Source organism: Trichoderma evansii (genome assembly GCF_050947405.1).
Source record: "Trichoderma evansii strain SZMC 28006 chromosome Unknown GGI43scaffold_6, whole genome shotgun sequence".
NCBI lineage: Eukaryota > Fungi > Ascomycota > Sordariomycetes > Hypocreales > Hypocreaceae > Trichoderma > Trichoderma evansii.
Window position 1 is genome coordinate 1,430,749 of NW_028145200.1, and position 27,420 is coordinate 1,458,168.

At 45.9% G+C, this 27,420-nt stretch overlaps 7 protein-coding genes across 7 annotated transcripts; 3 read left to right on the top strand and 4 right to left on the bottom strand.

Moving 5' to 3' along the window:
• Positions 1-1,187: 1,187 nt before the first annotated feature.
• On the bottom strand, positions 1,188-4,024 carry GGI43DRAFT_422090 (glycosyltransferase; the record flags this gene model as incomplete). The annotated part of the gene is made up of 3 exons (XM_083208052.1): positions 1,188-1,387; positions 1,485-3,115; positions 3,183-4,024. 3 exons carry the CDS (start codon positions 4,022-4,024, stop codon positions 1,188-1,190), a joined length of 2,673 nt encoding a protein of 890 aa, XP_083062350.1.
• An 876-nt stretch (positions 4,025-4,900) lies between these two features.
• Positions 4,901-6,703, bottom strand: GGI43DRAFT_337332 (major facilitator superfamily domain-containing protein). The gene is made up of 2 exons (XM_083202078.1): positions 6,356-6,703; positions 4,901-6,263 (listed from the first exon to the last, which is right to left on the bottom strand). Exons 1-2 carry the CDS (start codon positions 6,526-6,528, stop codon positions 4,964-4,966), a joined length of 1,473 nt encoding a protein of 490 aa, XP_083062351.1. The 5' UTR covers positions 6,529-6,703; the 3' UTR covers positions 4,901-4,963.
• Positions 6,704-8,598: 1,895 nt separating this feature from the next.
• Positions 8,599-9,934, top strand: GGI43DRAFT_401679 (uncharacterized protein). Its single transcript, XM_083205611.1, has 4 exons — positions 8,599-8,994; positions 9,059-9,207; positions 9,311-9,544; positions 9,612-9,934. Exons 1-4 carry the CDS (start codon positions 8,814-8,816, stop codon positions 9,723-9,725), a joined length of 678 nt encoding a protein of 225 aa, XP_083062352.1. The 5' UTR covers positions 8,599-8,813; the 3' UTR covers positions 9,726-9,934.
• Positions 9,935-14,663: 4,729 nt separating this feature from the next.
• Positions 14,664-17,740, top strand: GGI43DRAFT_337419 (sulfatase). The gene is made up of 2 exons (XM_083202079.1): positions 14,664-16,448; positions 16,482-17,740. Exons 1-2 carry the CDS (start codon positions 14,795-14,797, stop codon positions 17,540-17,542), a joined length of 2,715 nt encoding a protein of 904 aa, XP_083062353.1. The 5' UTR covers positions 14,664-14,794; the 3' UTR covers positions 17,543-17,740.
• A 352-nt stretch (positions 17,741-18,092) lies between these two features.
• Positions 18,093-18,796, top strand: GGI43DRAFT_401691 (GTP cyclohydrolase 1 type 2/Nif3). The gene has a single exon (XM_083205612.1). The coding sequence runs from the start codon at positions 18,113-18,115 to the stop codon at positions 18,521-18,523; it is 411 nt and encodes a 136-aa protein (XP_083062354.1). The 5' UTR covers positions 18,093-18,112; the 3' UTR covers positions 18,524-18,796.
• Positions 18,797-18,944: 148 nt separating this feature from the next.
• GGI43DRAFT_422093 (amino acid permease domain-containing protein) lies at positions 18,945-23,166 on the bottom strand (the record flags this gene model as incomplete). The annotated part of the gene is made up of 8 exons (XM_083208053.1): positions 18,945-19,977; positions 20,049-20,279; positions 20,331-20,380; positions 21,374-21,935; positions 21,999-22,220; positions 22,284-22,620; positions 22,674-22,933; positions 22,988-23,166. 8 exons carry the CDS (start codon positions 23,164-23,166, stop codon positions 18,945-18,947), a joined length of 2,874 nt encoding a protein of 957 aa, XP_083062355.1.
• A 2,493-nt stretch (positions 23,167-25,659) lies between these two features.
• Positions 25,660-26,944, bottom strand: GGI43DRAFT_433323 (glycoside hydrolase family 18 protein; the record flags this gene model as incomplete). Its single annotated transcript, XM_083209729.1, has 2 exons — positions 25,660-26,735; positions 26,839-26,944. 2 exons carry the CDS (start codon positions 26,942-26,944, stop codon positions 25,660-25,662), a joined length of 1,182 nt encoding a protein of 393 aa, XP_083062356.1.
• Between the last annotated feature and the right edge of the window lie 476 nt (positions 26,945-27,420).

The following is a 27,420-nucleotide window of genomic DNA, read 5'->3' on the forward strand; positions in this document are numbered from 1 at the left end:
GCGATCCTTTGATACTCACTGCTAATTACTAAACGAGTTTCTATCAAATTGTCTAGTACTTCTCCCCTCGGATGCGTAGAGCGGGGATCTCGGCACCTCGGAGGTATTCCAAGCAGCAATTACTAGCAAGCATTCTCCGAAGCTCACAAACTAGCAACGATACTCTACAACATCGGACTCCACAATGACCTCGGTACTTGAAGTAGTCATCGTGGATTATAGGTTCTAAAAGCTGATGACTTTGATAGTGTTATTTTATGACGCGCAGACGTTAGTATTAGAAAGAGCTAAACTGGCGGCAACTTTCAACCCTATTCCTTAACACAACTGTGATAAAGATTGTATCTCGCAACTTTAACGAAAGGTAAAGGCGCCATTTCGACTATATCAACTAGATATACATCAATATTACACAAGAATTGAGCAATCAGTTTGTTTAAATTAGAAGGACACTTTTCCACATTGTTATGAACTCGAACTTTTGGAAGCTGATGGGCGCCCGCTGAGCAGTATATTAACTTATAAAAAAGTGGAATGAGGAGAAATCAAATAACCGTTAAATAGGAAATTCTAAGATCAGTAACTTTAATAATAAGAGTCTTGTATAATACTAATTATCTATTCCCATGCTTTAAGCAGCTCGACGCGGAGAAAGAGAGAAATAGTATTACCTCGGTAAAGACCCACTCTCTTTCAGTAATACGAAACTCACAATTCTATTCTATAGATGCAGCATAATTCATTTTCAGAATAACATTGCGGAGAAGAGCTACAGATTGATTATTAACTTGAATCCTATCTCGTAACCTTGCATGTTGCTAGACTGGAGGCCATGTAGATCGTAGATTGGATACTATCACCATCACTAGACATTCGCCGACTAAGACTACCACGAACTAGGTACATGTATTTAGCTGTAGCATCATCATTTTAATACTCAATATATTATACATGTAACTTAGCACATCTCAAGTATTGTAGTATACATGAAGCTTATGAGAAATCTAGCTGTTACTAGATGTGGAGGGTGTGGATACTCCAAAGGGTATGGGAAAAAGCAGTACTAAACGTTTCCATAGATATAAATTTTGGCTAATAGCTTTGACGTAAATCAGGCCGGTCGCGCAAATCCTAGGTCGTGGAGATGACCACAGATCGGTTTTGAGTGCAGCTTTTTACAGAATTTTTTAAGGAGTTTCTTTCTTTTGGATATGCTTCTTCCATCGACAGACAACTCCATCTCTCTGTCGTGGAGTTGCGTTTCGAAAAGCTTCAATGCCTTGTCGGAGCCTAATCAGAATGATTTCGGCTTTACAGTTAGTGAGGTGATGCTTCTGTAGCTCCCTTTCCACACCCTTAAGCGTGTAACCTGGTAAACCAAAAGCCGCTACGCGGATATTAGTAATTTGTCGTCAAATTGTTTAAAACAGTAACCATAGCCGTCTTGTTATTGCTGGATAGAATGATTTGGGAAGATTACTCACAGGCACCCAAGTTGGAGAAAAAACCTATTGAACCGCGCCATACGCCTTTGCCAATTCCTTTAGCACCCTCTTCATGAATACTTTTGTAAGGCAAGACAACCACCCCGCTGAAAGCCTCCCACATTCCGAGCGTAAACTCCTTACCGGCTGCCGCAAGACCGGTTTCAAGATCGATGATCTGGTCTCGGCGACGAACTTCAACCCCAGCAAAGCCAGCCGAAGGATAATTGTGAAATCCATTTGCAATGTTGTAAAAGAAAGCGACAGGAACTTTTAGGGTTACTTTAGTCAGCTCAGAAGCATACTGGCCAGTCGCACGAGTTAAATAGAAGATGCGGCCATTTCGACCTCGCTCTCGAGCATGCCAAGCCGCTTTTTGTTTATCGTATAGGGTGGGCGCTCGAAGAAGGGTATCGATGTCGGCGTTATTGGTTTTTATGGATTTCCTCGCTACTTTCGATGCGTATAACTCCATTTCTCTACGAGAGAAGGTGGTAGGATTGATTCGCCGGCTCGGGGTTGTCCCGTTGCTACTTGCTATTGACCCGTTCTCGGTCTTCTCAGCCCATGGATCAAGCCATGATTGCCTTCTACCTTCTGGTTCAGGAGCATGCTTGGGTCGAGATTTCAAAGCATGAGTATAGTCGAAAGTTGCTGTAGTTATGTCCATCATGGGACCAGTGAATGCGGCTACAAACCCCACTAGAGGATGCTCAACGCCTTCATCGACGTACCAATTTTTACGTCGTATAAGCTCAAGCTCAGGGGGCTGTATTAGCCCGCGATCAACTAAGCATGCAACAGCAAAGCCACTCAAGCGCGTCCTCGTTTTCTTATGCCAATGAGTAGCTAAGCGACCTGGGCAAATCTCACATTCAAATTTGTCCAACCCAATGCGCTCTTGGAACCTCTTGGCGGTATCTTCTGCACCGTCTTCTTGAGAAATATCTTCTGCCATTTTTTTTGCGGCCTCTTGAGCGCCTGGCGTCAAAGCAAAAGTTATGCTCTCGGCTAAGATTTCTGCTGTCAATGCTTTGAACGCTACTGGTTCTGGTCCAGCCCCAGAGCGTGCAATCATTTGTCCCCAGAATGGTTGGTCGCCAAAAAAAGGAACAATGACAGTAGGTCGGCCGGCCGCGATTCCAGCAGCAGTGGTACCAGCACCTCCATGATGAACTACTGCTGAAACGCGCTTGAATAGCCAGTCGTGAGGACAGTTATCAACCAAATAAACTTCTTTTGGAACATCGCACTTGTCCCCTACGCCACTCCACCCTCTGCTAATAATGGCACGAACTCCAGCAAGCTTGACAGCTCCGAAGATGAGCTCCGAAAGAGCATCGGGATCTTCAACAACAATAGATCCGAAACCAATATATATGGGAGCAGGCCCATTCTCGAGAAAAGCTGTCAATTCGGGCGGAGGCGTGTAAGAGCTGGCGAGTGGCAGGAATGAATATCCGGCGATTTCGATATGAGAGCCCCAGTCAGGTGGCTTTGGTATTAGTGACTCGGGCCAGAGATAGGTAAACGGTACGCGGAGTCTGGACAAGAGCTGATATCCCCACATAACGCTGATAGGATCCAGCCCAAGCTTTTGGCGGCGAAACTTGTTGATTAAATCTCCGAGACTAGAAACGAGAATCACGTCAGTAGATGAAGATGCTGTTATAGTTCATATATGACACGAGGACTAACCCTTGCCACATCAACAATTCCATCACAACGAAGGAAAGATAGTTAGCTGTCTTGGCATCTGTACCACCGTAGTTCATCGAGGCCAATGGATGTGGAAAAGCCGAAGTGGGAGAAAACGGCATTGTGAAAACCATATGCAGCGGAATTCCTAGCTTTTCAGCGCAATGGATATGTGCAATGGATGGCGGGTTGGCGATGATGGCGTCTGCAAGAAAGAGATCCTCAACGTCCTCTACATCTGTAGCTCTTACAGGATCTCCCATTCCATTACCAGCTTCGATACAACTCCGCCACGCACCGTTTATAATATCCCACATCTCCGCTCTTCTTTTCCCAATGTCACCTGCCTTGACGCTTTTTCGATTGGGAAACAACCCCGGATTCCTGACCATGTATGACATGAGCGCTTCAGGATCGCCGCCAATGCTGAAGAACTCGACCCCCTGAGACTCGACAAAGTCTTTGAACGCAGGGTGCGTGCAGATGCGTACTCGATGCTCATACGGGGGCTTGGAAAGGATCTGGGCGATCGGTATGAAGGGCTGAACATCGCCGCGGGAACCGACTATGTGTATCGCAATGTTCAACGGTGGGCGGAGCCCCCCGGTTGACTTGCGTCTCTCGCATATGGAATCAGAGCAGACATCGGTCTTCACTCGTTGTGATGCCTCTTGAAGGTTCTTACACCAACTCACCAGGCCTCCAGTATCTGTTTGGAAGCATATATCGAATCTTCCGCGGCATCCGGCAGCTCCTACATCTCCCGGAGGCACGTCTTTTCTGTGTTCTTCATCAGTTCTGAGATGAGGAGCCACATTCGATCGAGTACGGCCGAGCAGCATTTCGGATTCACTTCCAGGTCCAAGCAGAGAGAACCAGCCTCAATCTTCTGTCGTCTTGGCGTTTTGCTAGATGGACCATATTTAGCTTAGAAGATGGTCGAGGTAATGGCGGAGGGAAGATATGTAGGGACATGTCTAGAGCCCAGAGCTGCCTCGCGCCCGGTTGCTACTGTGCATGACAGCTTTGTCCATCCGATAGATCCGCCCGCCACTGGAAATCTTACTCGCATTTAGTCCAGCTATATGACGGCCTGATGCAGCCTCACAGGTGCAATCGCCACCTTAGTCCTAAAACGGTTCGGGCTTAGACGCCACAAGTAGAGAGCTCTTATCTAAAGCTGAAAGACGTAACAGGGCATAATTATGCTCCATTTAGCAGCTTGTCACAGCTCTTTTGGGCGCTTCTTTATGATATGATAGCTGGATTACATAGCTTTAATAGGCCTGTCTGAAAACCACAAAACTCCATCTTCACTATCAGTACCGATTGGTGTTTGTAAAGTCGCGACCGAGCACTTCGATGATGTCATGTGTGCGCAAAACACCAGCTACGGTAGAATGACATGAATGCGGCATTGGCGTTATAAAATGCATCTTACTGGAGAGAAAAAGAAGAAATATGTCTACAGTGTTAGAAGGTGGGTATTGGAAAATGAATTCAAGGTAGAATATATTTGGTCTGCGGTTTGCTTTGAGAAAAAAAAAATCTATTTTTTTAATATCTACCTCATGTATATCCTTACTTCAGCAGCTAAATCCGGCCTGAAGGACTCTCCGCGCCTTTTCTTCCGTTCATATACTATTGATAGCTGAAATAATTCTTTGCTCTCATGGTAAGAGCAATGATGTTAGATATCTGCTTCATACAAGCCAGCTGTGAAACTCTGGAAGAACTAGCTAATAGTAGTATTGCACATAACTTGATGAAGAAGAAATCTCTCACAATTTCCACTTCTTAACAAGCTTTCCATCGGCTCCTATCATCGCTTCTATTCTCACCCACATGACTGAGAAAGATGCAGCAAAGAGGAGGACTGTAGTGAGCACTGTCATGCCTTCGTACGACCTCGCGGGGCTGCCCGTAGAGTGGCTACGGATCAAAACGCCGCCAACTGGTGTGCCAACAAGAGAAGCCAAGCCTCGTACCATGTAGAGCACACCATTAACTGAGGCAAAATTCTGGATGCCAAATAGCTCCACCAAGCTGGCAGGAAATAGAGCCACGTATGCACTGGCAAAGATGCCGTAAAGGACCGTAAAAGTGATGAATAGGCCTTGCGACGTAGCCAAATCACCAGATATGGTTGAAGGGAGCCAAAAGCTAACAGTCGCAATAGCACTAATGATCGTGGTAATCACCAGAGCATTCAGTCGTCCCACATGATCCGCTGCGTAGCCAATGGCAATTTTCCCAATTGCATTGCACGCGTTGCTTAAAGCAATGAAATTTGCGCCGGCTGTGTCGCTGTATCCCAAAGTTCTCGCGTAGGTGGCGAAGAAGAAGAGTGGAAGATAGTAGACGGCAGACTGAAAGACAGCGCCCAGTGCTTGAGCAGCAAACTTGCGTGTTCGTGCTACGCGCCAATCAACAATAGGCACCTTGAGAATGCCATCCATGCGGCTTGTTCTTGCACCATTCTCCGTTTGGATACGAGTTTTTGTCGCTGGCTCCCATTCCATAGCATAACTAGCTGCAACATTAAGTCCGAAGGCGATTCCTCCAGCAAGGCGTAGGGCATTTCTATAGCCCATGGAGTCGATCGCTGCCTTCAGCGCAGGAGCCCAAATGAGACCCCCGACACCAGTACCGGAGGTGATTATCCCCAGCGCAAGACCACGACGAGTTGTAAACCATGTAGGAGCAATCGTCACGGCAACCATATAGCTCATGCAGGTACCCAAGCCAAGCAGAACCCCTTGCGTGACTTCGAAATGCCACAGCGCCTTTCCGAAACTCGCCAGAATGAGCGCAGCCGAGAATATGGTCGAGCCAATGAGAGATATTAACGAAGGCGAGAAGCGCTTGGCCCAGGCAACCACAAATGGAGCTCCGATTGTCATAAGAGATATGGACATGGTGCCAATAAGATCGATCTCTGCGGGCGATGCTCCTGTAAAGGGGGTATCCGGCTGCTGCGAAAGGGTTTCAAACACGGCTTGGAAAATACCAAAAGCAAAATTGATACCGCAGCAAGTGAATACAATCGTAAAAGAAGCAGCAGTGATGATAACGGCTTGTCTATCGGAAGGATTAGTACCTGCTTAGAAGAAATGGAGAAGGCTCATCTTAACCGGAAATCTATGGCCAAGTATACTACTCAAGAAGCGTACCGATTCGATGATTGCGTCTCGGAGGTCTCTGCGGGAGCGTTCGATGGCGGGCTTGCGGATTCTACTTCTCTTGGCGGTGCATGTCGGTTACGTTGAGTCAATGCGATATCATCTTGGAAAAACCGACCGTGGGATGAGATCGTCTCATCCGTCGTCTGGGTAAGCGTCGACATATTCTCGAAGTTTCAAGCGTGTCGCGTTGGTACGTGCAGCTGCATTAACCGATAAAATATGATGGAATTTGGATCAATGCCAGGCACAAGATTTGTAGATGCCTTGGAGAGTATTTATAAGTCTAGAAATGAAAGTAGCGAAGACCGGAGAGATTATTAACTAGTGAGAATGTCCAGCTATGAGTCAGGATTACTAGCTTCGTGCGGTAAAGAGAGTCAGGCATATCCCCTTTCCTCAAACTTTTATTTTATTTTCCATACAAAGTAGGTATTTTATTTAGCATTCCGCGGAGATACTCCATCAGAATGGATCTGAGTAATAATGGGAAACAGACGTAGTCGTAAATCCGATTCCGAAACTTCATAGCGCCGATTGAATAACGCATTGCAGTATCGCGTTATCAATCTACCGCTTATTGACGGGAATATAATATCCGGACTTTGCGGAATTTAAACCGCTATCGGCCTTTTTCTTTCTTTCTTTGTGTTGACTAAGGCGTGGCTACTTCATTTGGGACGTGAATTCCGTCATTGTTTACTCATGTCATACGGCTCGGCCGAGTTAAATGTGTAATGATGTTTCTTTCGAGCATTCTAAGCATTCTACGGCGATCAATTCTTATCCCTTTAACGCTGCAGCCAGAAAGGGGTAATATATACCTTCTCAATATATATACATTCACAAATGTTCCATGCAAGCGGAATTCGACCCACCTAAATAATGATGAAATATGAGAGGGGGCTATTGTGTCTATCAATATAGCTATCAAAGAACATTTCTTTCTTTCTTAAGAAGAAGCTCTTCAAGATACTCTATAATAAATTAGTGATACTTTGTAAGCTAAGTAAGAATCTTCCATCGCATTTAAACCGCTCCAATGGACAAGAATTGGACATTCGAGCGTACAGTATCTTTCATGCTCGTATTTCATAAGGCTTTGTTTAACTCCGCTTTGTTTAACTCCACTTACCCGATTGCAACAATATTCATCTATAGGTAATGATTTCTTCTCATTAGCTGTCGATGAGAGCATAAAGACTTGGAGGTTTCGGGAGAGCTTACAGAGCCCACACTTTGGATATTATTTTACCTAACCGGAATGCAAACTAACTATTGTGGATATATCAATATCAAGCCATTCGTATTTAATATGGCTCGAGCTCACAGTATTCCATGTGGTATAGCTGATATGACCAAATGGAACGCTGTATCACCACTAATTTGAGCGTTCTTCTGAAGGCAGGGGACTGATGTAGCTTTTTTACACCTCTCTCATGGGCATAGTGGAATGAACTGAGCACGAATATTCTTTCTTTCAAAGCTTGTTAGAAGAATCAGCCTACTTAGAACTTTTATTGTTCATTTGAAGACTCAGATTAATTGGTTATGAAAGCGCACTTGAATTCGGCATTTTACTGCGGATAATTCAGCCCTGTCGGAGCTCCGACCGACCCTCTAGTTGGCTGCTGACACTACCCCATCGAAATCAAAATTATAAATTCTTAGGTTAGGTATGTAAGAATCGCAATTTTGGTAATTGCAAGCAATTATTTTACCAATGCATTCTTGATGGAGTCGTGAGCTCTCAAATCTTCCGCTGTGTTTGTAATTCAGGAGGTATACGGTATATCACAATGGCGTACTCTCTCCACGAGACTAACATTTTAACCAACCCGAGAAAAAAGAATTAAGCTTGGTATCAAATAGCTGATTTTATCCTGGTAGTCGAACATAATATTCTCTATCACACCTTGAATTGCTGATGTAAAACGAATTGTATCATTTCACCTAAACACCTGTGCCATATTAGGCAAGCGCGCGCCCGCTATATGCGTATATCTAAATAAACACAGGACTGGATATGTATTTAGCTTCGGCCCACTCAGAGTCATCTCTGGCTAGGTAGTATTATAATAATAGCTTTCCTACGACTAAATGCGGAACTCCGCCTGCAGCGGAGAAGTCAGCAAAGCACAATACCGCATTCACGCCAACAAGTGAAACCCCTTTGTATATTGCATGACTTATTGAGGATTCAGGATGCACGCGTATTTTGCTTTGTGAATTCGAGACTTCATGTCAATTGGACAAGGCGCGCGCAACTCACTAAATTGTTGCTATTTTAGAGAGCCGGTGTCTAATAGCTGACCAGAGTACTTCGAAGAGCAATGCCTACATTGGCTTAAAACCGGTGCCTCACTTCCATAAGTATGGGGCCATAGCCACTCCAGATTTATTCATTCGTCTATCTTGGACTAGAACACGCTGCTAAAAATTCAAGACAATGTTATCTCAAGTACTGCGTTTCACATTTCCGTCAGGATCTACCATCTCCTCAGCAGCCTTCTTGAAGCTGCGCCAAAGCATTGCCACAGCAGGTGCGACAGCTCAGTATTATGGCTATACCACGCCTACAAAGTTCTTGAGCCTACCTAGAAAGCGCCACGAAGTATGCTGGATCATTCGTGAGTATTGTCCGAATGATAGAGAAGATGATTATGATGTTTGTCTAATTCGTGCGACAATCAGATTGGCCTAACGAACTACGTGATCGCAGTGCCGTGACGGAAGGATTAGCTGCGACTGGCGTTACAGATGCGACGTCTTTGCTGTTCGAATTTGATGATGCTCAACTAGAGAATGTAGTAAAGGCTCTCGAAGCTCCCGTTTGCGAATTTGTAGGTATTCATCCGTTTATCCTCCTCCTATTGTCTTGGCCATTTGTTTTTGGAGTCACTCTGTTCGCAAGTCACGCTCTAATTTTACTAACATACATTTGAGGCATGCATCCGACTGAAAGATGACGCGCCATTGGAAAATAAAGCTTTACAAAAGTCAATGCACAAAACATATTCCGACACTTACCAAATCCAGGGATTTACGGGTGGCTACTGGGCATATGCAACTAATACAAATGAGAGTGTAGGAGTATCTTGCTTTGGCCCAGATGAAGAAACTGTCGCCAAGGCAAATCGAAGGCTTGGAGTTTACTATCTCGGGTGGGACAGTATTGAGGTAAAAAACACCCTTTATCAATATCTGATACTTTGCAGTATTATAGTTGCTAACGGGCTCTTATTAGCTCCACGAGGATGGAACCCAAACCGAAGCATTTTCAGAAGAAATTAACCGCTTGCAGCCATATTTTGGTCCGGGGTCAGGAGCTTGGTATACCATGCTTCGCCACCATGAATAGTTACTTGATATAGTGGAATCTGTTAGGTGAAGCCAGGAATGCCATTTTGGGGTTACCACACGCGTCTGCTAAAGACTGACAGAGCTATTCGGGGGGCTCTTTTGGGTTTCTCTATCTTTATGCTATGAGACAGGACGAGTGTAACTATATTTAGTATTGGTTAACTCGTTGAATAATGAATAGAGTTATACATGATATTGGTATCATTACTCCTTTCTGGAATTTCTTCAACGATTAAGGCTATATTCTGAGTTGTTTTCAGTTTGACGGTACGATTTATATACTAACCCTCTTCCAGTAAGAGTAACCATCAGATACAATATAGTTTATTAATATCTTTCTCTTGTTTTGAAAGAATGTGTCCCCTCTCCGATTGTCCTCAATGGATAATAATAACGAGCAGGAAGAAGACTTGCAGAATGTCTTTAACATTGAGTATTAGGCTGGTCTAGCTTCGGGTCAAAATTGATTAGATATCTTGAGTTATATTAACATACATTCTTCTAGATAGACTGATGGTTACCAAAAGAGTGCTCATTAAGCGCGACGTAATTTCCCAAGGGCTTGATCAGCTGTAGTACTAGCTGTCATTTCTTATATCAATCAAATTTTGTATTTAAAAGTATGAAAACGACCCCTTCAATGGCGACGCCTCGTTACATCAGTTCGGTGAAGTAAGGAAAGTACCTCAAGCACGATGTTGTGTTATAGTATTCGCTCGCCAAGGTCACCCCCGGAGGTTCATCTATGGAACTAATTAATTGGTCACTACGGCCAATAGTCAGTTTTTTGATATGTTTAAAAGTTCCCGTCGGGGCAATTGCCAAATAGAAGCCAGTAAAATTTTCCTCTCATAGGAATAACCTTGGCGCCACCGCCGAGTGGCGGTCCGAGATAATACGACCGCTTCTGCAAAGGACAGTATATAATTTGTTCTATACTCAACCAGACTGATTTTATTTAACGAAAGAATCATATTGCCCATGAAAATTTGAAGATTCAAAATGAAAATGGAAATACCACTTACAACATCCAATTTCATCTTACAAGTAGGCAAGCGATGTACTGTATTGGTGGCTGGCTAGAGGAAACGCCACTGTAACATATCCGTAGTATGAATAGCTCAATGCCTAGTAGGTAGACATGCAACAAATCATCAACTGCCTAATAGCATGTCTTTCTCTTTCTCTTCTTCATACCCTTTCTTCTCCAAACGAAAGAATGGGAACCATCCAACAGGATTTGCCGTCACGTATGTCCCACTTTTTATCAGTATTTGTTTCAGCTAAAATTTACGAAACTCGGGTACCGTACGCATCGTTAGACAAACACAGTGGTAAAAGAAATGTTCAAATGGGCTGGAGATATTTACAAACTACGCATACAATGTAATGGATGGCAGTATTTAATAATCGGCCACGTAAACTTTGTACAAACTTGCAGACTTGATGCTGATACATACATTTGTGTATATGCACGCTGCCGTCTAATTTAAGCCGCCTAACAGAAAATTGCCTTCTTTCTATTCAGCAAGGGCCGAGATCCTTCCTTACATGACTGCCTCACAACTGTTTGGAATCTTCGTAGCTCCAGGCGCAACGCTGCACGTTGGCAATTGGTAACACTCTGTTGAGTACCCCGGAGGTGCCACTTTGGTAAGGTTAGTGATCGTCGACTTGGGACCACAACAATGACGAAATGCGTGGGGACAAGCGTGGAAGAAAACGCCTGGCTACTGCGACGGTCGCTGATAATCTGGCAATCTGGGTTGGCAAGTTGGCTTGGTTGCTTGTATGCTGATACCTTGTAAAGGCAACTTGAGTCAGTGGACATTGCATCACTAACAGCCACAGATCTTCCTTGGTGAGAAACAAACGGGCGCGATGATCAAATCTTCCCAGCTACCTAGTACCGCTCATACGTACGCACCTACTAAATGTAAACCTACCAACACGTAAAAGACTTATTTTTGTAGATATGCGGCCGCCAAGGACTATTTTTTCCGATACGCGGACAAAGATAGCTAGGAAATGCCAACGTAAAATATCGAGAGGAGATCCGAGGCCGCTGGGCAGTCTTGGCTTCCAACTCAATCTGCAATAACGGTCTGGGCCATGGGAGAGATTCGGCCCAGGGCGGGCGCTAAAATGACGCCTGGCGTCTGGTTTCTCTTGTCAGAAAAGAACCAAAGAAAGCGAAGGCGAAGGCGAAGAAAGTACTCCATAGTATTACTCGCGACATGGAAACCAGTGCATCAAACGTCGGCGAAGTAGTGCTACCTCGTGATACCCCCTTTTCTCCCTGAAAGTGCGCCAGCCCACGAAGCACGTGTAGACACTATCCATAATGAACAATTCCTGGTAGGATATGGGAGATGGTGTACTGTCCCTACTCCGTACTCCTTGTTATACCAGACGCTTAGACGCGGAAAATATGGGGTCGCAAGAATCCATCGTACGGAGACTAGTCAGCTTCAATGTCTAGGATCTTTTGGCGTCGCAAAACATGGAATGCCACCATCGGCCCATCGCCCAGGGAGCAGCACATTTGAACCGAAGACCTGAATGGGGCCAGCGTAGACTATTCTTGGTCTCCCCAAGGGCGTTCAAGCTGCATGATATTAGCACCACAGCATAATAGTAGTCGAGCTCCATACTACCAGCAGTACGAGCGCACCAGAGTTCAGTACTTGGATGTATATATATGTATACATGATCCTCGCGTGTACCTGCATGCAGCAATTTGAGTTGTGGAGCTCATGGTCCTGTGCAGAGTAGCAGCACGACCCTCTCCCTCCGTCTCAGGAAAGCCCGTACCAGCCCCTTTTTGCCGGTTCTTCGGTTACACACTCGCATGCGCATTTCTTCGCACATAACAGGTTAGAAAAACCGCCACCGCCTTTTATCATGATGGGAAACGAACATTGAAGCTTCATCTCTCTTGGGGCTCCGCCGACCCGCAGCAAAAGCCGGAGATGGGCGATGGCGACAAAAATGGACCAAGTCGCATCCACACGTGTGCCACTGACAATGCTACGGGGTATTAAGCCAATTACAGTATGTATGTATGTTGGACGGGGATACTACTACTTCTTGGAGGCCTACTTGTAATAATAAGAGAGGAGAGGTATTACTCGTACATGGAGTACTGCTACCAGTTGGGTCCTTTCTGCAGAGATCAGCGCGGCGGTATTATCTCCCCCGCCGCGCAGAAAAAGCTACAAGCATTATAGCATGTTATATTCGACTTGCTATTAAACTACGCCGAGGCAAAAGACCACAAGGCACTAGCTGCTGTGCGTCGCAAAGCTCGACGTTGGCTTGCAGCAAGCATGGAGCTGATATCATAAGGTACGCTACGTCTACTCATTCAACAACATGCAAATGCTACAGTATTAGTATGTATCTACCAGACTGAATTTGGGGCACTCGTATTTAATATCTGGAGATTTCTTTTCTGGCTATTCAACGTCAGCATACCCGCTTGCGTGGGGGAGCCTGGACATCACATCCTGAACGTGCGCCGGAGATGCGCGTATCGACATCATGCTTGTATGGATGTAGCGGCATGCTCGTGGATGAAGTAGTATTAGTATTGCCGCTCCTAACGTCGTATGCCTTTGGCGTCGATATGAGTCAGCGGAATGTGCCGAGAACGCAGCTTCGTTCTATTAGCCGGTCTGAAGCGTTGTTGCAGTGGGTGTGCTCGCCTATGCTTGTAGGAAAAAAGTAGGCTTGGTTTATAGAGAACTTTTGCATCTTCATAGACTTGCAATCTTGATGCCCTACGAGCACGAGTGCGTGTGCTCCCCGAGATGCCAAGTGTTTAGAAATTCCACATCCAACCCCGGCGAGGCTCCATGTCGGCAGTTTAATAAGAAATATAAAATAGGAAGTCTGGTCATCAGGTGCGTCTTGGCAAGCAACAGGCAGATCTTTGTGTTGTTGCGAACAGGCATGCCACAATGGTGTTGTAAAAATAAACTGCATATTCTAATAATGGCGGGAAGAAACGCCCATGTAAAAACAGTTGACCGTTGAAGCAACAAAAGCACGCGACACGCACGCTTCTCTGCCCAATCAGCCGCGCCATGGGCGGCGATCCTGTCCACTGCGGCCCATCCTGTTGCGCCGCGCCTCCTGACAATGTGCGGTTCTCGCCTCCCTTCTAACCCCCCAGGGCGTGCTTCTCGAAGCCACAGCGAGCTAGCCGGGGGCTGAGTGGGCGGAGTTGGCCCAGGTGCGCCTTTCCAAGGCCTGGGCCCCCCCTTTGGCGACAAGCTACAGCGCCTGCAGCAGCGCTACAGCCCCTCGCCAGGGCTCCAGTCGCCTCTCCACACGGACCAGGGGCTGGTCGCATCCCACTGCCACTGATTCGCGCTACATCGTGCGACGGCGCTTTCTAGTGCGCCAAGATGTACTGCCCAACCCAGCGCCTCCAGCTGGGCCACTGTGCCGTCCCGCTAGTGGCCGCCTACTGCTGCAAGACTCGCAGCGTGAGAGCCTCGCCGTCGACCATCTTCCTACACCATCGTCAGCTCTCAACGCTCCTTTTAGTCGACCGCTCAGCTGCCCTCCACTCCTTCGGGCTTCGTCGTGCGGTTCGTCTCTTCTCCAGCGTCTGTGCTCTCGTTCTTTTCGCCTAGCCGCTGCTCAATCTCGCCTATCGAGCCGACCTTTTCGCTCCCTGCTTGCTTTGCTTTGCGCTGCATTGCTTCACTCTGCTCTGCTCTGCTCTGCTCTGCTTTGCTCTGCTTTGCTGCGCTCTGGTCCTTGCATAGCCTCTTCTCTTCCTCATTCTGTTCCATCCAATCATCCCCATGAGAACCTGCGAGCAACCATACTCGAGTCGCTTCCTCAAACTCCAGGCACGGTCCGTCAAGGCCAGCTGCTGCGCGACTCTTCCCTAATTTGAAATATTCTTTTAATTCGAGATTTATTCTATTTTCCCTACTATCATCTTATTATTACCTGCTATCTTGAATCTTCTTCTCCCTCCTCTCCTCCTCCTACTTCTCTTCGACCTCAGCGACGATATCGAACCGAATAATTGTCCCGACATATACTATCATGGAGCCGCCCGCTGGCAGTCGGCTCGATGCCTCACCTTCTCCCATACGCCCCAGCATGACACGCCGTGTCGCTTCTGCCATCGCCAGCCGATTGACACGCAGACGCTTTGTTGCTAACCTCGCTTCTCGCTTCGCCAACCGGCGGTTTGCCTTTGCTGTCGCAACTGTATCCATCTTCAGCGCCAAGGGCGTTCACATCTACACACATCTGTCTTCATTACCAGTCGTTCACTTAGTGCGGTGGGGATATTCGTTCTTTGCTCAGGATGCTGCGCTTCTCGTGCTCGTGCGACTACTGCTTGACCCGTGGTTGGTGGAGGGCTTCGGGTGGCTACGAAGGCTGACAATGACTCTGGCCTCAATAATTATCTCATATCTCATCACTGTGGGCGTTTTGACGGTGTCATTTTTTGCAGTGAGCGGCTCGGAGATCCATTGGCGCAACATTGGCTTGGCGGGCGATGCGTCGTCTCTTGGCATGTTTCTATCTGGTCTGGCGTCATTCTTGTTTGTGCTCGCCACCGTTCTCTTTGTCGCGTATGTTTTGCAGGATATCTGCTACAACACTGCGGGCGTGGCCACCGATATTCTCAAGTGGCCCATATCGTTTGCTTTGCGTAAATCATCTGCGCCGACGACTTACTCTCAGGTACCACAGCTCGACATTGAGCTTGCCAACAACACATACGACGAGCTGGAAGAGGAAGAATTTTGCAACATGAAGAGCAAGACGTCAGTGACCATTCTGAGGCGATTGTTCTACCTCTTCATCGGCTGCGCACTCCTCACTCATGTCATTTTGTTTATGATTCGACCAAACGAGAGTGCCTTGAACTTCTTATCCTGGACGCCTGCTCTCTTACCTTTTGTCGACTTCAGCTTTTCGTCTCCCAGCTTGGATCACTTGGAGCCCATCTACGGTTCCAGCATTGGACACTCGTGGGATAACTACACCGCACTGGCTGCCCCAGTCCCGTTCTCGTGGCTGCCTGAGAGGCCTGTTCCTGGATTTGGGGACTGGTATAAGAACGACGAGCATTATAGCGCCGACGCGGATCCTCTTAAAATCTCCAACTTGGAGGACGAGTTGCTACCAGCTTTACGAGGCAAGCTGGCTGATGTACCAATTCGCCATGTCATGCTTATCCTCCTCGAAAGTACACGAAAGGATGTCTTCCCTCTGAAGAAGGATGGCGTTGTCTGGAACCGCCTGGCAAACTCATATAGCAACCACACATTGCCCGAGGAGGCCCAAGCTATGCTGGCAAATCTCACGCCCAATGCCAATTTTATTACCGGAGACTACGACGATGGCTTCGAGCATCAAACTAAGAAGATGCGCGGTGGTATCAGCTTCAATAACGTCTTTACCACTGCCACCTACACCATCAAGAGTATTGTGGGTACAATGTGCGGCCTCACGCCGCTCATGGCAGACTTCAATCTCGAGTATCTCCACCACTTCTACCAGCCATGCTTGCCCCAGATCTTTGAAGCCTTCAACCGACTGGACGACGATGACTATGATGATCGTGATGACCGTGGCCCCTACGGCCCCCCTGGCCCCCCTGGTCACCACAGTGGTCCTGGCCATCATGGCGGTCCTGGTCACCACGGCGGTCCTGGTCACGATGGTCCCGGTCACCACGGCGGTCCTGGTCATGACGGTCCCGGTCACCACGAAGCCCGAAATTTCGACGATTTCACATCATTTAAATGGCGCTCTACTTTTATGCAGTCCGTGACTAAAAGCTACGATAGATATGTGCCTCTCTTGTCAAAAATGGGCATTTCACCGGAAAGCCTGGTCTCTGAAGAATATCTCAAGAGTCCTTTTGCCAAATTTGGAAAAGTAGATCTACCAGACATCAACTACTTTGGCATGGCCGATATTGCCGTTGAGGACTACATTCGGGACGCATTTGTGCAGGCCAAGAAGAATGATGAGCGAGCATTTGTCACACACTTGACTAGTACAAGCCATCACCCGTTTGCTATTCCTGCTGAGGAGAAATATACGCCCCTAGGAAACGGCTTGGACGATATTTCACACTATCTCAATGCCATCGGTTACGACGACAGATGGCTAGGCAAGATAATGGATATTCTTGATGAAGAAGGTGTTGCGGATGAGACTCTTGTTGTTTTGGTTGGCGACCATGGCGTGTCCATGCCAGAAAATAACATTTTGGCTCCCTACTACAACCCCAATGTTGGCACACTACGCGTACCTCTTGTTCTTTCTCACCCAAAGCTACCGGTAATTGATGTCGATGATGCAGTAATATCGTCGCAAATTTTACCTACCATCCTCGATCTTCTCCGCGAAACAGGCTCGCTTTCCCAGTCACAGACGCAAGCCGCATCTGATTTGGTCCAAAACTACGAAGGACAGTCTCTTATTCGCCCAATCCATGCGTCATCCAATGAAACCGAACAGGCCAACTGGCAACTCACCGTCGTCAACCCAGGTCGCGCCATGTTGAGCATCCGCGACGCCCGTAACCCCGACTGGCTACTCATCGTGCCCGTTATCGACAATGTCGAGTGGCAGTTCACGAATCTAAAGACAGACCCAATTGGAGCACAGACTTTGCTCGGATTTGACTTTGTCAATTTCGTGTACAGTGTTGAGAAATCACACGGCGTCGATGCCGCGAAATGGGTCGAAGAAGCTGCATTTATGGCCCGCTGGTGGGTCGAAGAGAATGGGAAGCGATGGCGTTATGGACCCTATGCCACCTAAATGGGCATATGTTTTTCATTTTCATTTTAAGGTCTTTTTTCTTTGATATCATAATCTTTTCTAGCTTTTCTTGATGTACAGATATATACTTGGGCACGGCATTAAAACTGGCGTTGATACAATATACAGCGGACGGCATATGTCCTTTGGAACTTTATTACAAGATATTATTTTACTTTTACCCTTTGAACCTTGTACATCGTGAACGTTTATATCTCGCTCCTCTATCCAGAGGTAAGCACCCCGTAATAACGGCATTGGGCAGAAGGCGTACTCCTCTTGCGGCTTATCGAATGAGCCAAGGGATCTCATTTCAAGGATTTAAGCGTGCTTTGTATTGAGAGAGTCTCCATGCTTACCCGTCCTGGCTTACTGCGAAATGCGCATTGTTTTTTATCAAGTTTGCCTTAACAAGCTGGAAATCTGAAAGGGAAGATCTGTTTCGTAGTACGATAGAAGGCCAAGCATAATATTAGGTAAGCTAATAATGGCCAGACGTCATGGCGGTTCTAAACCGCCAACTCTTCTGGTGCCTGCGGAGTACATGTACTTAACCAACACTTTAATCAGATGAAGCCCATTGCATTTCAAATATTTCGTCCCCGCACTTTGCCGCTCTTCCAGGCACGCATACCATCAGTCAGCTACTTCAGACAGCATCCGAGAGTTTGCTTCTTTTCTGAAGCGAAAGAGCGCCACAACATGGCAAATGTCTTTCGACTCATATTTTATGTCCCAGTGACTCATGTCGAAGCCTGCAAAGCTGCCATCTTTGCTGCTGGGGCCGGTCGTTATCCAAACAGCTCGTATACCGAATGTTGCTGGACGACGTCAGGCACCGGTCAGTTTCGACCGGTAGCTGGGGCGAATCCGCACATTGGGACGGTGGATAAGCTAGAGTCCGTCACTGAAATCCGGGTAGAGGCTCCTTGCGTCGGCCACGATGTGGCGAAGAAGGCGGTGGAAGCGTTGAAACAGTGAGTCACGAGTCATCCGGTGCTATGAGACGTAAAGGGGATCTGCGAAATGAAGAATAAAACTAAAGCCTTGTTTCTCTAGAGCTCATCCGTATGAGGAACCGGCGTATGAAGTATATAAGCTTGAAGACTTCTAGGATGATGGGCCATTCATAACCACTCTTCTTCGGATAAATACATTCAGCCCATCGCAATTTCTCATCTCGAGTTTATAACCCTGCCTAAAATCTGTACCTTGAGAAAACATGTCAAAGATAAATATACACTATTCAGTATACTCCCGAGAAAATATGGCTGTGAAATTAGGAAAGCAAATATCGGCACAGGCCAAGTGCTTGGCAGCTCGCTTTATCTGCTCCAAGCTTTATATGTGTATGATTGCTATTTTTTATTACTTTTTATTTACTTTGGCTATTTTTTCTCAATTATGACGAGTATAGCTCCCATACCTCGGGCTCTGGTTTGTCCAAGCTTGGTTTAAATCCAAGGCTGCCTGCGTTCCAAAACCAGTCGGGGTGTTCCTCGCTCCTGTATCTGTTCGTCCCCCGCGCAAACTGAATGGCCATTCTGTGAAATCTCCAGCGATTGCGAATATTCGGGTCGGTCTTTTTCACACAGGTGAGCATGTAGTGCCGCCAATCAATCTCAGACTGGCGCCAAGATGAAGTGTCGGCGAAGATATCTCCAGCCCAGCTGTTATCGCTCCAATCGGCAGGCGTGAATGGTAGCATCCAGCCAAAGTTACGCATAGCGCGTAGGAAAAATATTTGTCGTTTAGAAATGATGGCATCGTAGAACCAGCGATCTACCTGAGCCAGTGAAAGGAGAGTTTTTGCGGCTTTAATAGCAGACGGGGCCTCAAATATGTTTTGAGGTCGGCCGCCCTGGTCATTTTTATTAGAATCTCCAAGCTCGTTCAGGTTTTGATGTCGTTTGTTATGCTGAAGCTCATTTTTGAGAACCTCGCTAGGAATGTCAACAATGTAGCTGAGAATGATGTCGAATAATTCGTTAGTATCGAAAACCTTTCGGCATTTCACTGCTGTGGGCTTGACTGGGCTTGACTGCAGATTCTTCGGAGTTGGTAGGCGAGTTGGCCTAGCCAGCAGCCACTTCGTATCTTCCATGCTCTTCGGATCGAACCATCTTGTTTGTGGAAGATCAGGACGCTCTAACGGTGGCCACTGGCGCTCCACAGCATACTGAAATTCCTGCCCACTTCTCTCTTGCATGTCATAATAGTTGACACAGTACAATAGTCCATTTAATTCACCGCCATACATCTGATAGCACGAATTCTCTTTGTAAAAGGATTCCCAGAGTTCACGAGGGGTGATATTGGTATGGCGACAGAGAAAAGAGAGGCACGCGGGATGGATCAAGAGAAATAAATCAGAACCCAAGTGTAGCTTATCCTTCACGCCGGGAATAGATACGTCTCCATAGGAGCCAACCATGCTACATCAGAGATGTGTAAGTGGGAGGCATTGCACGGCATACGTATCGTCTTCATTGACTTGATAACTCACCTGAGTGGGGTGACAAAAGTATCTGGCCAGTTGGGCGTAACGCCAACGCTTGGATCCCAATATTTGCCGTCATCATCCGATATAGTCACAATCTCCTCCAGCGGCAGAGACGGGACTGGATATCCAGGATCATTATACCACTCTCCATCTCCTGGCGGCCACTTGCCATCTCGGGCGCCGTCAGTTAGAAACTGGTACCAATCATCTCGTGCATTATTCAAGGGACCAGAGCTGATCCATCAGTGACTAGCCCTTTAAGATGCGGGGTACATAATGCCTTACCAGAAGCAACAGAAAGAGTCCCAGCAGCCCATATCGCAGAAGCCTGTCAGCTGGGATGGGAGGCGTGTAGCATTTGGATGTGAGAGTTCAACGATCAAAGATTGATGTAGCCGTCATAACTTCGATGCTTGGTTTCTTGCGTTAGAGGTGGTGAACCAGTCGTTGCATTATCGAGTGGCGTAAGTTCAAGCGTACAGTATGGAGAAGAAAGGGTTATTGTTTATACTAAGTAAAATGTGGAGCACAGAGCTCACGTTCACTTATAAACAATCTCGTAGATCATCTTCATATGATACTCGAACACATATATCTTTTTATTTCTGGGCATTTCCTTTTGAGGCTTATTTTTAAATGTAATTATTGGCCAATACAGCTAGCAAATAGTAAACAATCTCCATTGATTGAACACTCACCGTGGAAAAATAACGATATAATACGCATGATTACACAGTGCGTTTAAGTCATTTTTCTAATCAAAGATTAAGATATAAATCTTACATGCCATGTTGAGTCTGTCCGTTGTGGGTATAGCTAACGTCAACTGGGCTCCGTCTATTAAGGTGGATTACGTGGAATTTCAGCTTACTTCAATGATAACGGTCGGTGTTTTTTGACCTTTTTTTTCCTCCTCTTTTGGCAAGTGCGAAGTGCGTGTTGTTTATCTTGCTCCATGGTCCAGCATGTAAAATGAAGATAGGTTTAAACAGCAACAGCTTCCAAGTCCTCGTAGATCTTCTATCTACAATATTAGCATACCCTTGGGGTATTCGGTTTATGCTCTAGGCGAAAAAATATCGATCGGACCTTGAGTCAATTAAAGAGGCAGATGAAACTACATGCAGTCAAAAAGTTTTCATCAGTAAGTGGCACATTAAGACAAGCCAAAGGGATTAGGTGTTTCTTTAATCACAAGCAGGTACTTAAGTGCGTTTAGTGGAAACTTGTCTATTATTATAAAGCTTCAAGCAATCTTCTATGAGCTGCAGAAAGAAAGAAAAAAAGACAAGTAATTATTTTTTCGATCTGCGATGATAAACAATTACGTTTGTCCCATCCTTAAGAGGCTCATTTCGCGGTTCCCATGTATACCCTCCAAGTTTTGGCATTAAGAACCACCATACAACCCAGTATACAACGGATGCCGCCAAAACCGAGATGCCCACAACTGCGTACAGCCAATATGGGAGACTGGTGTCACCTTTGCCGCCCGGGGGCCTCAAGAATGGAGCCACAAGCTGGAATGCCTGTCCTGCCATGAAAAATACTGCAATAGGTAGCCATACTTTGAATGGACGCGGTGCTTTTGGCTCTTTCCAGCGAAGATAAAACAACCCTGCAACGACAAGGAAGTTAATAACAGCCCCTGGATATCCCTCCACATCGAGGATGAAACTGTAAGCATCTCCAAACGGGATGGCAACGATAACGATAAAGGAAGGGATGAAATGCAGAATCAAGCCTGCGCTTGGCGAACCGAATGGCCATGATGATGCCCAAAATCTTGGAAAGGGAATAATGCCTTCTTTCGCAAGTTCCTGGTTAACGCGAGATTGAGCAAATGTTACTGTCATCACATTGCCGTATGCAGAGAGAGCTACAAGGACACTGAGAAAGTATTAGCGGCATGATACAGTCGACTAATGTGAGGATAATGTGCCTGCGACTAACCTAAGCGCTCTCTGAGCAGAAGTTCCAAATACTTTTCCCATAAAGAATGAAGCAACTGTTGTTCCACTCGCCGCAATCTCTTTGGGTGTCGCCGCAGAAAAGTAGGCAACGTTTGCAAGGATATACAATATCCCACATGTCGAGAGACCGAGAGGACCAGCTATCTTTATAGTGCGAACAGGATCTTTCACCTCATTGAGCACATACATGGCATTAGACCACCTAAAGAAGCATATCAGTACCAAATATTCTCTTCCAATTTCTACACTGGAACATGATGATTACCCTGCGAATGAGTTTAACACTTTGAATAGTGCTGTTGCATACGGATTTCCAGAGTTTGCAGAGCCAGCAAATGCGTCTCGAAAGCTTGCGTGAGGGTCCGGAACTCGTGAAACACCTCCGCCGAGCACTACCCATCCCGTTATGACGATAAATATAAGAAGAACGAGTTTCAAAATGGTAAAGAAATTCATTCCATGGACTCCAAGTTTTGGAATGAATGTGTGAATCAGAGTTATCGAAACGATGACTCCAATCGCAATACCTCTCTCAGCCCATTCCGTAACAGTCGTGTTGGCCGCTACTAAAATGTTGGATGCAAAAACAATACAGCCAGAGGCTGTAGCATTAATTTAGATTATATTCCTTTTTTTTTTCTTTCCAGAGACTCACCAGTGAAGCCGAGGGCGATTGCCTGAACCGCAAACACCGTAGTTATGAGCATCTTAGGCCGGCGATACGCTGCTTCGAGGTATACTTTCTCGCCACCGCTTCTAGGGATCATACAGGCGAATTCAAGCCAGACGCAAAGGCCCGAAATAGATAATAGAAGTCCCAGAACCCATAGGAACATGGAGGCACCCAGAGATCCGACGCCATTGATGATTGATGAAGGGGTAGAGAAAATGCCTGTCCCAATGATTCGTCCGATACTAAAGCTGTATTAGCTATCGTGTAGAGACTCTGGTGGTAACAAGAAATCCCACATAAGAGAAGTGGTGCTGAATATGCCCAGATGTCGACCAAGTCCTCCTGCAAGATACTGGTCGAATGTTAATCCTCCCACTTCCTCTTTGAACTCAGTCTCAGAGTACCGCGTGTCATTCTCGTTAGACTCGAATACCGCTTCGTTTTTTGAATGCGCTGGAGAGTCGCTGGTAGCCATGCCGTTCTCCGGTGCTCTCTAAGCCAGCTGATGGAGGAAGCGAAATGTATCTTCTAGCAAAAAAAAAAAAAAAAAAAAAAAAAAACGAAACTGTGGTCGCGAACGTCACATCATAAACAAACAATTCTCCCTGCCTTACCGGCATAGTGTCTCACGGACCTGCCGAGAAGGTGTGGTTGCACACCAACAGCGGTCAGATTGCGTGATCGTTATCGAGCGCTGCCTGGACATCAGAACGGTCGTTTTGCGGCGATTGTCCCACTCTCTTAACAATGACTAGCCGTTCTGATATAGTAAATTTTGCCAATGCAACGCAAGTTATCGATTTAGGTCTTCTTTGCACCGAGGTAGTTGATACCACTACTATTCTATGAGTGGTTCCTGAACGCCAAGATAAATAACTATGTATCCATTACGCATCTTTTCGTTGGTTCCAGAGGTTCTGATTCCAAAGGCAGCTAGTATGATCGCCCGGGTGCAACTAGCTCTTGCGCCTTGCTGTTGGTTGGACGGCAGAAGCCGACTTTTAATGCAAGGAGTTATTGTGGTGATGTAAGGGTAGTTTTTGAGTCCCTTCGACGATGTTGCCCAGCTATATAATTACTGACTATGATCCTCATGCAAAAATATATTCGTAATTCACATCTAGCAAGCTCATTTTCTAACTGCTTTAAGATTATAGTATGGTCAGCATTGCATATCTATCAGGGCAGTGCTGGTCAGTGAGATTGCTATCGCAATTATTTTTACTAGATGAGCCGGTGGACGGTATCAATTTTGGCTAACCATGCATATCGTCCAATGGATGGAGAAAATGCAGCCTAGTCAACTGCAAGCTATCAAACGGTAAAATGGTGACGCGTAAGTTTGGCGACTTGGAAACCTACAAACGGTCATCAATACATATTCGCAATAATATTCCTTGGACGGTTAGCGTATTACTGCGTATGGATATATTGGCCTATATATGCCATATCTACAAGTCAGCATAGACCACCATGCATGCAAGTAGCAAGGGGCTCTAGCCACACATTGGCTCGTTAATCCTAGACCCAAGCTTTGGCCCCATGATGTGCTCGTTGACAGTTCTGGCGCAACTGCCTGGCGATATCCGAGCTTTATAGCTAAGTGGAGAAAATACAATCACGCGATCTCATTGTATATAACTATTATTATGAACAAGCATCATAGCTACAGAGATTTCTCAGTAAAATTTGCAGCGCAGCGCTTCACGATGGCTTGCGTATCGATGTAAAACAAACGAGTACTTTATTTATTATCTTGATTTTTAATCTCAAGCTGGCGTATCTAATTACCAGAGTTTTGCAGATCTCATACGGTTATACGAGGGTAGTGTGGAAACCTATTTCCAGGAACTTTTTAAGAGATCGATCTGTTTTAGTTTCACGCCAAAAGATTAAAATAGTGATTTTTGATACCTATATTCTTAGTGGGTACGAGACAGAGGCTCAACAAATCACAAAGTCTAGCTGCATCTCACGGTGGATCAGCTATCGTAAAATTCGGGAACTTCATCCGGGGTTATAGCCAATTATTAAACCATACCTCTTGTAACAGTTTTACTGATTAAAATACTCAGTGCCATTAACCAAACCACAGATATCTAAATCAACTCAGAGTCTAGCCATGATAACTAAATGATAAGCAAAACATATTTTAATGCAAAGATTAAGCCATACGTGGTGTGAAGTGAAGATAGAACATCTGTAATCCGCGTCCCTGTTCATTCAGCATACAAAAGAGGCCCACCATGTGATATACGTAACCTGGGTGGAAAGATTCCCGCTATAAACTTATAATACACTATATACATAGTTTACGAAGATGGAAACAAGATGAAAAGATAATGGAAACAGAGTGCCACTTTTCTCGATATAAGCTGAGTTATTAGCACCAGTTTACAGATTAGAGTCAAATCACATTACTACTTCCCATGTACATAAAATTATTAGCACGAGACCAAGTTCCACAGGTGCATAGTTGAATAGTTTCAGTTATGAGTCGCCGAGCGATGCTCATCATAACAAGTAGATCATTCGCTCTCAAACTTGTTAACAATATTATATATCCATAGATTGATCTTAGGCACTGTATTTTTATCTGGCGAGGAAGAATTATGACTATGTCACTAACCATTTAAATATACGTTGCACATAGATCAACCATAAATGGTTTGGCACTCATTTCAGTTCTCACAAGTCACACAGATAGAGAGAGTAGAACTTCAAAAGAAATGAATATTGCTCAATTTTTTATAGTCATATATACATGATGAAATCGTAAGAGACCTATCTACAAGATCTAAATATATACCAGAATGGAGGAAATATATACAAACTGGAGAAAAGCTCCTGCTCAAAAGCATGAAAGCTATGCCTTGTCGAGGTTAGATGCAAAGGATGATCTGCTCCCTATTTACAGATAACAAGGGCTGCTTAGGCATAGAGCCCATAAAAAGTGCTGAGCGGCCCTTTACTGGCAAGATGACCACCACTGGCTCTCAACAACGCAAGTATAGGGAGACTGGCATTGAGTTGGTCCGGTGTATCCCGAGCCACCACACTGGCCCCATTGAGCAACACCGGTGCCAGAGGGAGGAGGAGAGGTAGGTCCGGTGCCAGCAGTAGAGGACCTAGTCACAGTGGACAGAGTAGTGGAGGCTGGCGGGGGAGGAGTGGAAGCGCCACCCAGGTCCGCTACGATCAAGTCCAAGTAGCCAGGGTTTCCAAAGAGCTGAGCCATATCCCATAGCATCACACCAGCAAAGCTATCATACGACTTGGAAGATGAGATAGCTCCAGCGAGTTGATCATTGGTGGGGAAGTAGTTGGCAAAGTTTACAGCGTGGACACTGGCTGGAGTGCCGACAAGCAGCTTAGTGTTTGGGTTAGCACTAACGGTCTTGGCCCAGTTGTCCCAAGTTGCGTAGTTGTAACCCGAGGGGTAGTAAGAAGTACCACAGCCGTTGTTGTAGAATTGGATATTCAACCAGTCAAAAGCCACCTCTCCCTGGAGGAACGTCTCATCAGACGCGTCAGGGTACACACACTGAGGAGCAGCCGAAAGATAAAACTGCTTTGAGGTAGCAGCACTTGTGAGAGATCGCAGCTCTGCCGCAAAAGGCTCCATGTTGTTTTCGATAGGGTCTTCAAGATCAAAATCGAATCCATCAACCACAGCGTTGCCAAAAGGTCGAGGGGTGCTGTTGCCGCTCTGGACAGGACCGAACATGGCCCAAATTTCTTGAGCAGCGGACACTGCAGTTGCCGACGAACTGAAACCACTCTCAGTATAAGTCGAGCCAAACAAACTCATCATGATTGTTTTTCCATATGTCTGCTGGCACTCGACGATATCTGCTGCAACTTGGGGGCAGTCGAGTAGGTTGGGATCCTGAGCAAAAGCGGTACAGTTGTTGCCAACATTGGCAAGGTTCAGGTTAAGATCTGTGATGCCAACTAAGAAAGAGACATTGATAACATCAACATCAGGGGCATTCTCGCAGTAGTAAGACAGCCTGTTCTGGCCAATGCTGCCTGCGTCCTGTCCTATAATTTGGAAAGCACGTTAGTCTCTGAGTCTTACAGCCAATTATCTCATGCAACTATACACTGCCCATCCTTCACATGCTTCACAATTTAGTACACTTACCCCAATATACGACGATGTTGTTCTTTGAGTTCGGATTCCAGCCTGCCTGTGCAGCGGGGAGGAGGGATAGCAGCCCAAGGGCAGAAGTAAGGTACAGAGAAGGCATTGTGATCGTCAACCGGGATAGAAGAAAAAGACCTAGATGATCGGAGCGAGTTGAGTAGCTGCTGATGAATTAGGAAAAAGGGAGAGCAGATCTTATCTTTATATCACCCAGATCGACAGCCGCCAGAACATATCAGGGCGAAAAGTTAGTCGATCCAATAAGGAAGCTAGAATCAGATCTTACACATGTAACATTGTGCTGATTCAATGCAAGAAAATTACGGTAGGTGCTATACTAATTGAGAGATAGTCTGCTCAGGCGATCCAGATGACAGGCAGACATGGTTACATGAACAGGCGGATTGCTTAATGACTGAAACATTCCAACGCTTTCTGAATAGTGAGAATGATAGGAATTGGCCTACAAAATCCACACGCACTCCTGATGATATGGATTGTAAAGCAATATCAGCGATTAGCATTGAAATGATGCAACGTTATGCTCCAGTCAAGCCAGGGTAAGGGTATTCTCATATC

Excerpts from the sequence above, each read along its gene's own strand:
- GGI43DRAFT_337332 (XM_083202078.1), bottom strand. The coding sequence starts at position 6,528 with ATGTCGACGCTTACCCAGACGACGGATGAGACGATCTCATCCCACGGT. Across the intron at positions 6,264-6,355 it reads GAGACGCAATCATCGAATCG|ACAAGCCGTTATCATCACTG; the intron begins GTACGCTTCTTG and ends TCCTTCCGATAG.
- GGI43DRAFT_401691 (XM_083205612.1), top strand. The coding sequence starts at position 18,113 with ATGAAGCCCATTGCATTTCAAATATTTCGTCCCCGCACTTTGCCGCTC.
- GGI43DRAFT_401679 (XM_083205611.1), top strand. The coding sequence starts at position 8,814 with ATGTTATCTCAAGTACTGCGTTTCACATTTCCGTCAGGATCTACCATC. Across the intron at positions 8,995-9,058 it reads CGAAGTATGCTGGATCATTC|ATTGGCCTAACGAACTACGT; the intron begins GTGAGTATTGTC and ends TGCGACAATCAG. Across the intron at positions 9,208-9,310 it reads AAGCTCCCGTTTGCGAATTT|GCATGCATCCGACTGAAAGA; the intron begins GTAGGTATTCAT and ends CATACATTTGAG.
- GGI43DRAFT_337419 (XM_083202079.1), top strand. The coding sequence starts at position 14,795 with ATGGAGCCGCCCGCTGGCAGTCGGCTCGATGCCTCACCTTCTCCCATA. Across the intron at positions 16,449-16,481 it reads TGGTCCCGGTCACCACGGCG|CCCGAAATTTCGACGATTTC; the intron begins GTCCTGGTCATG and ends GTCACCACGAAG.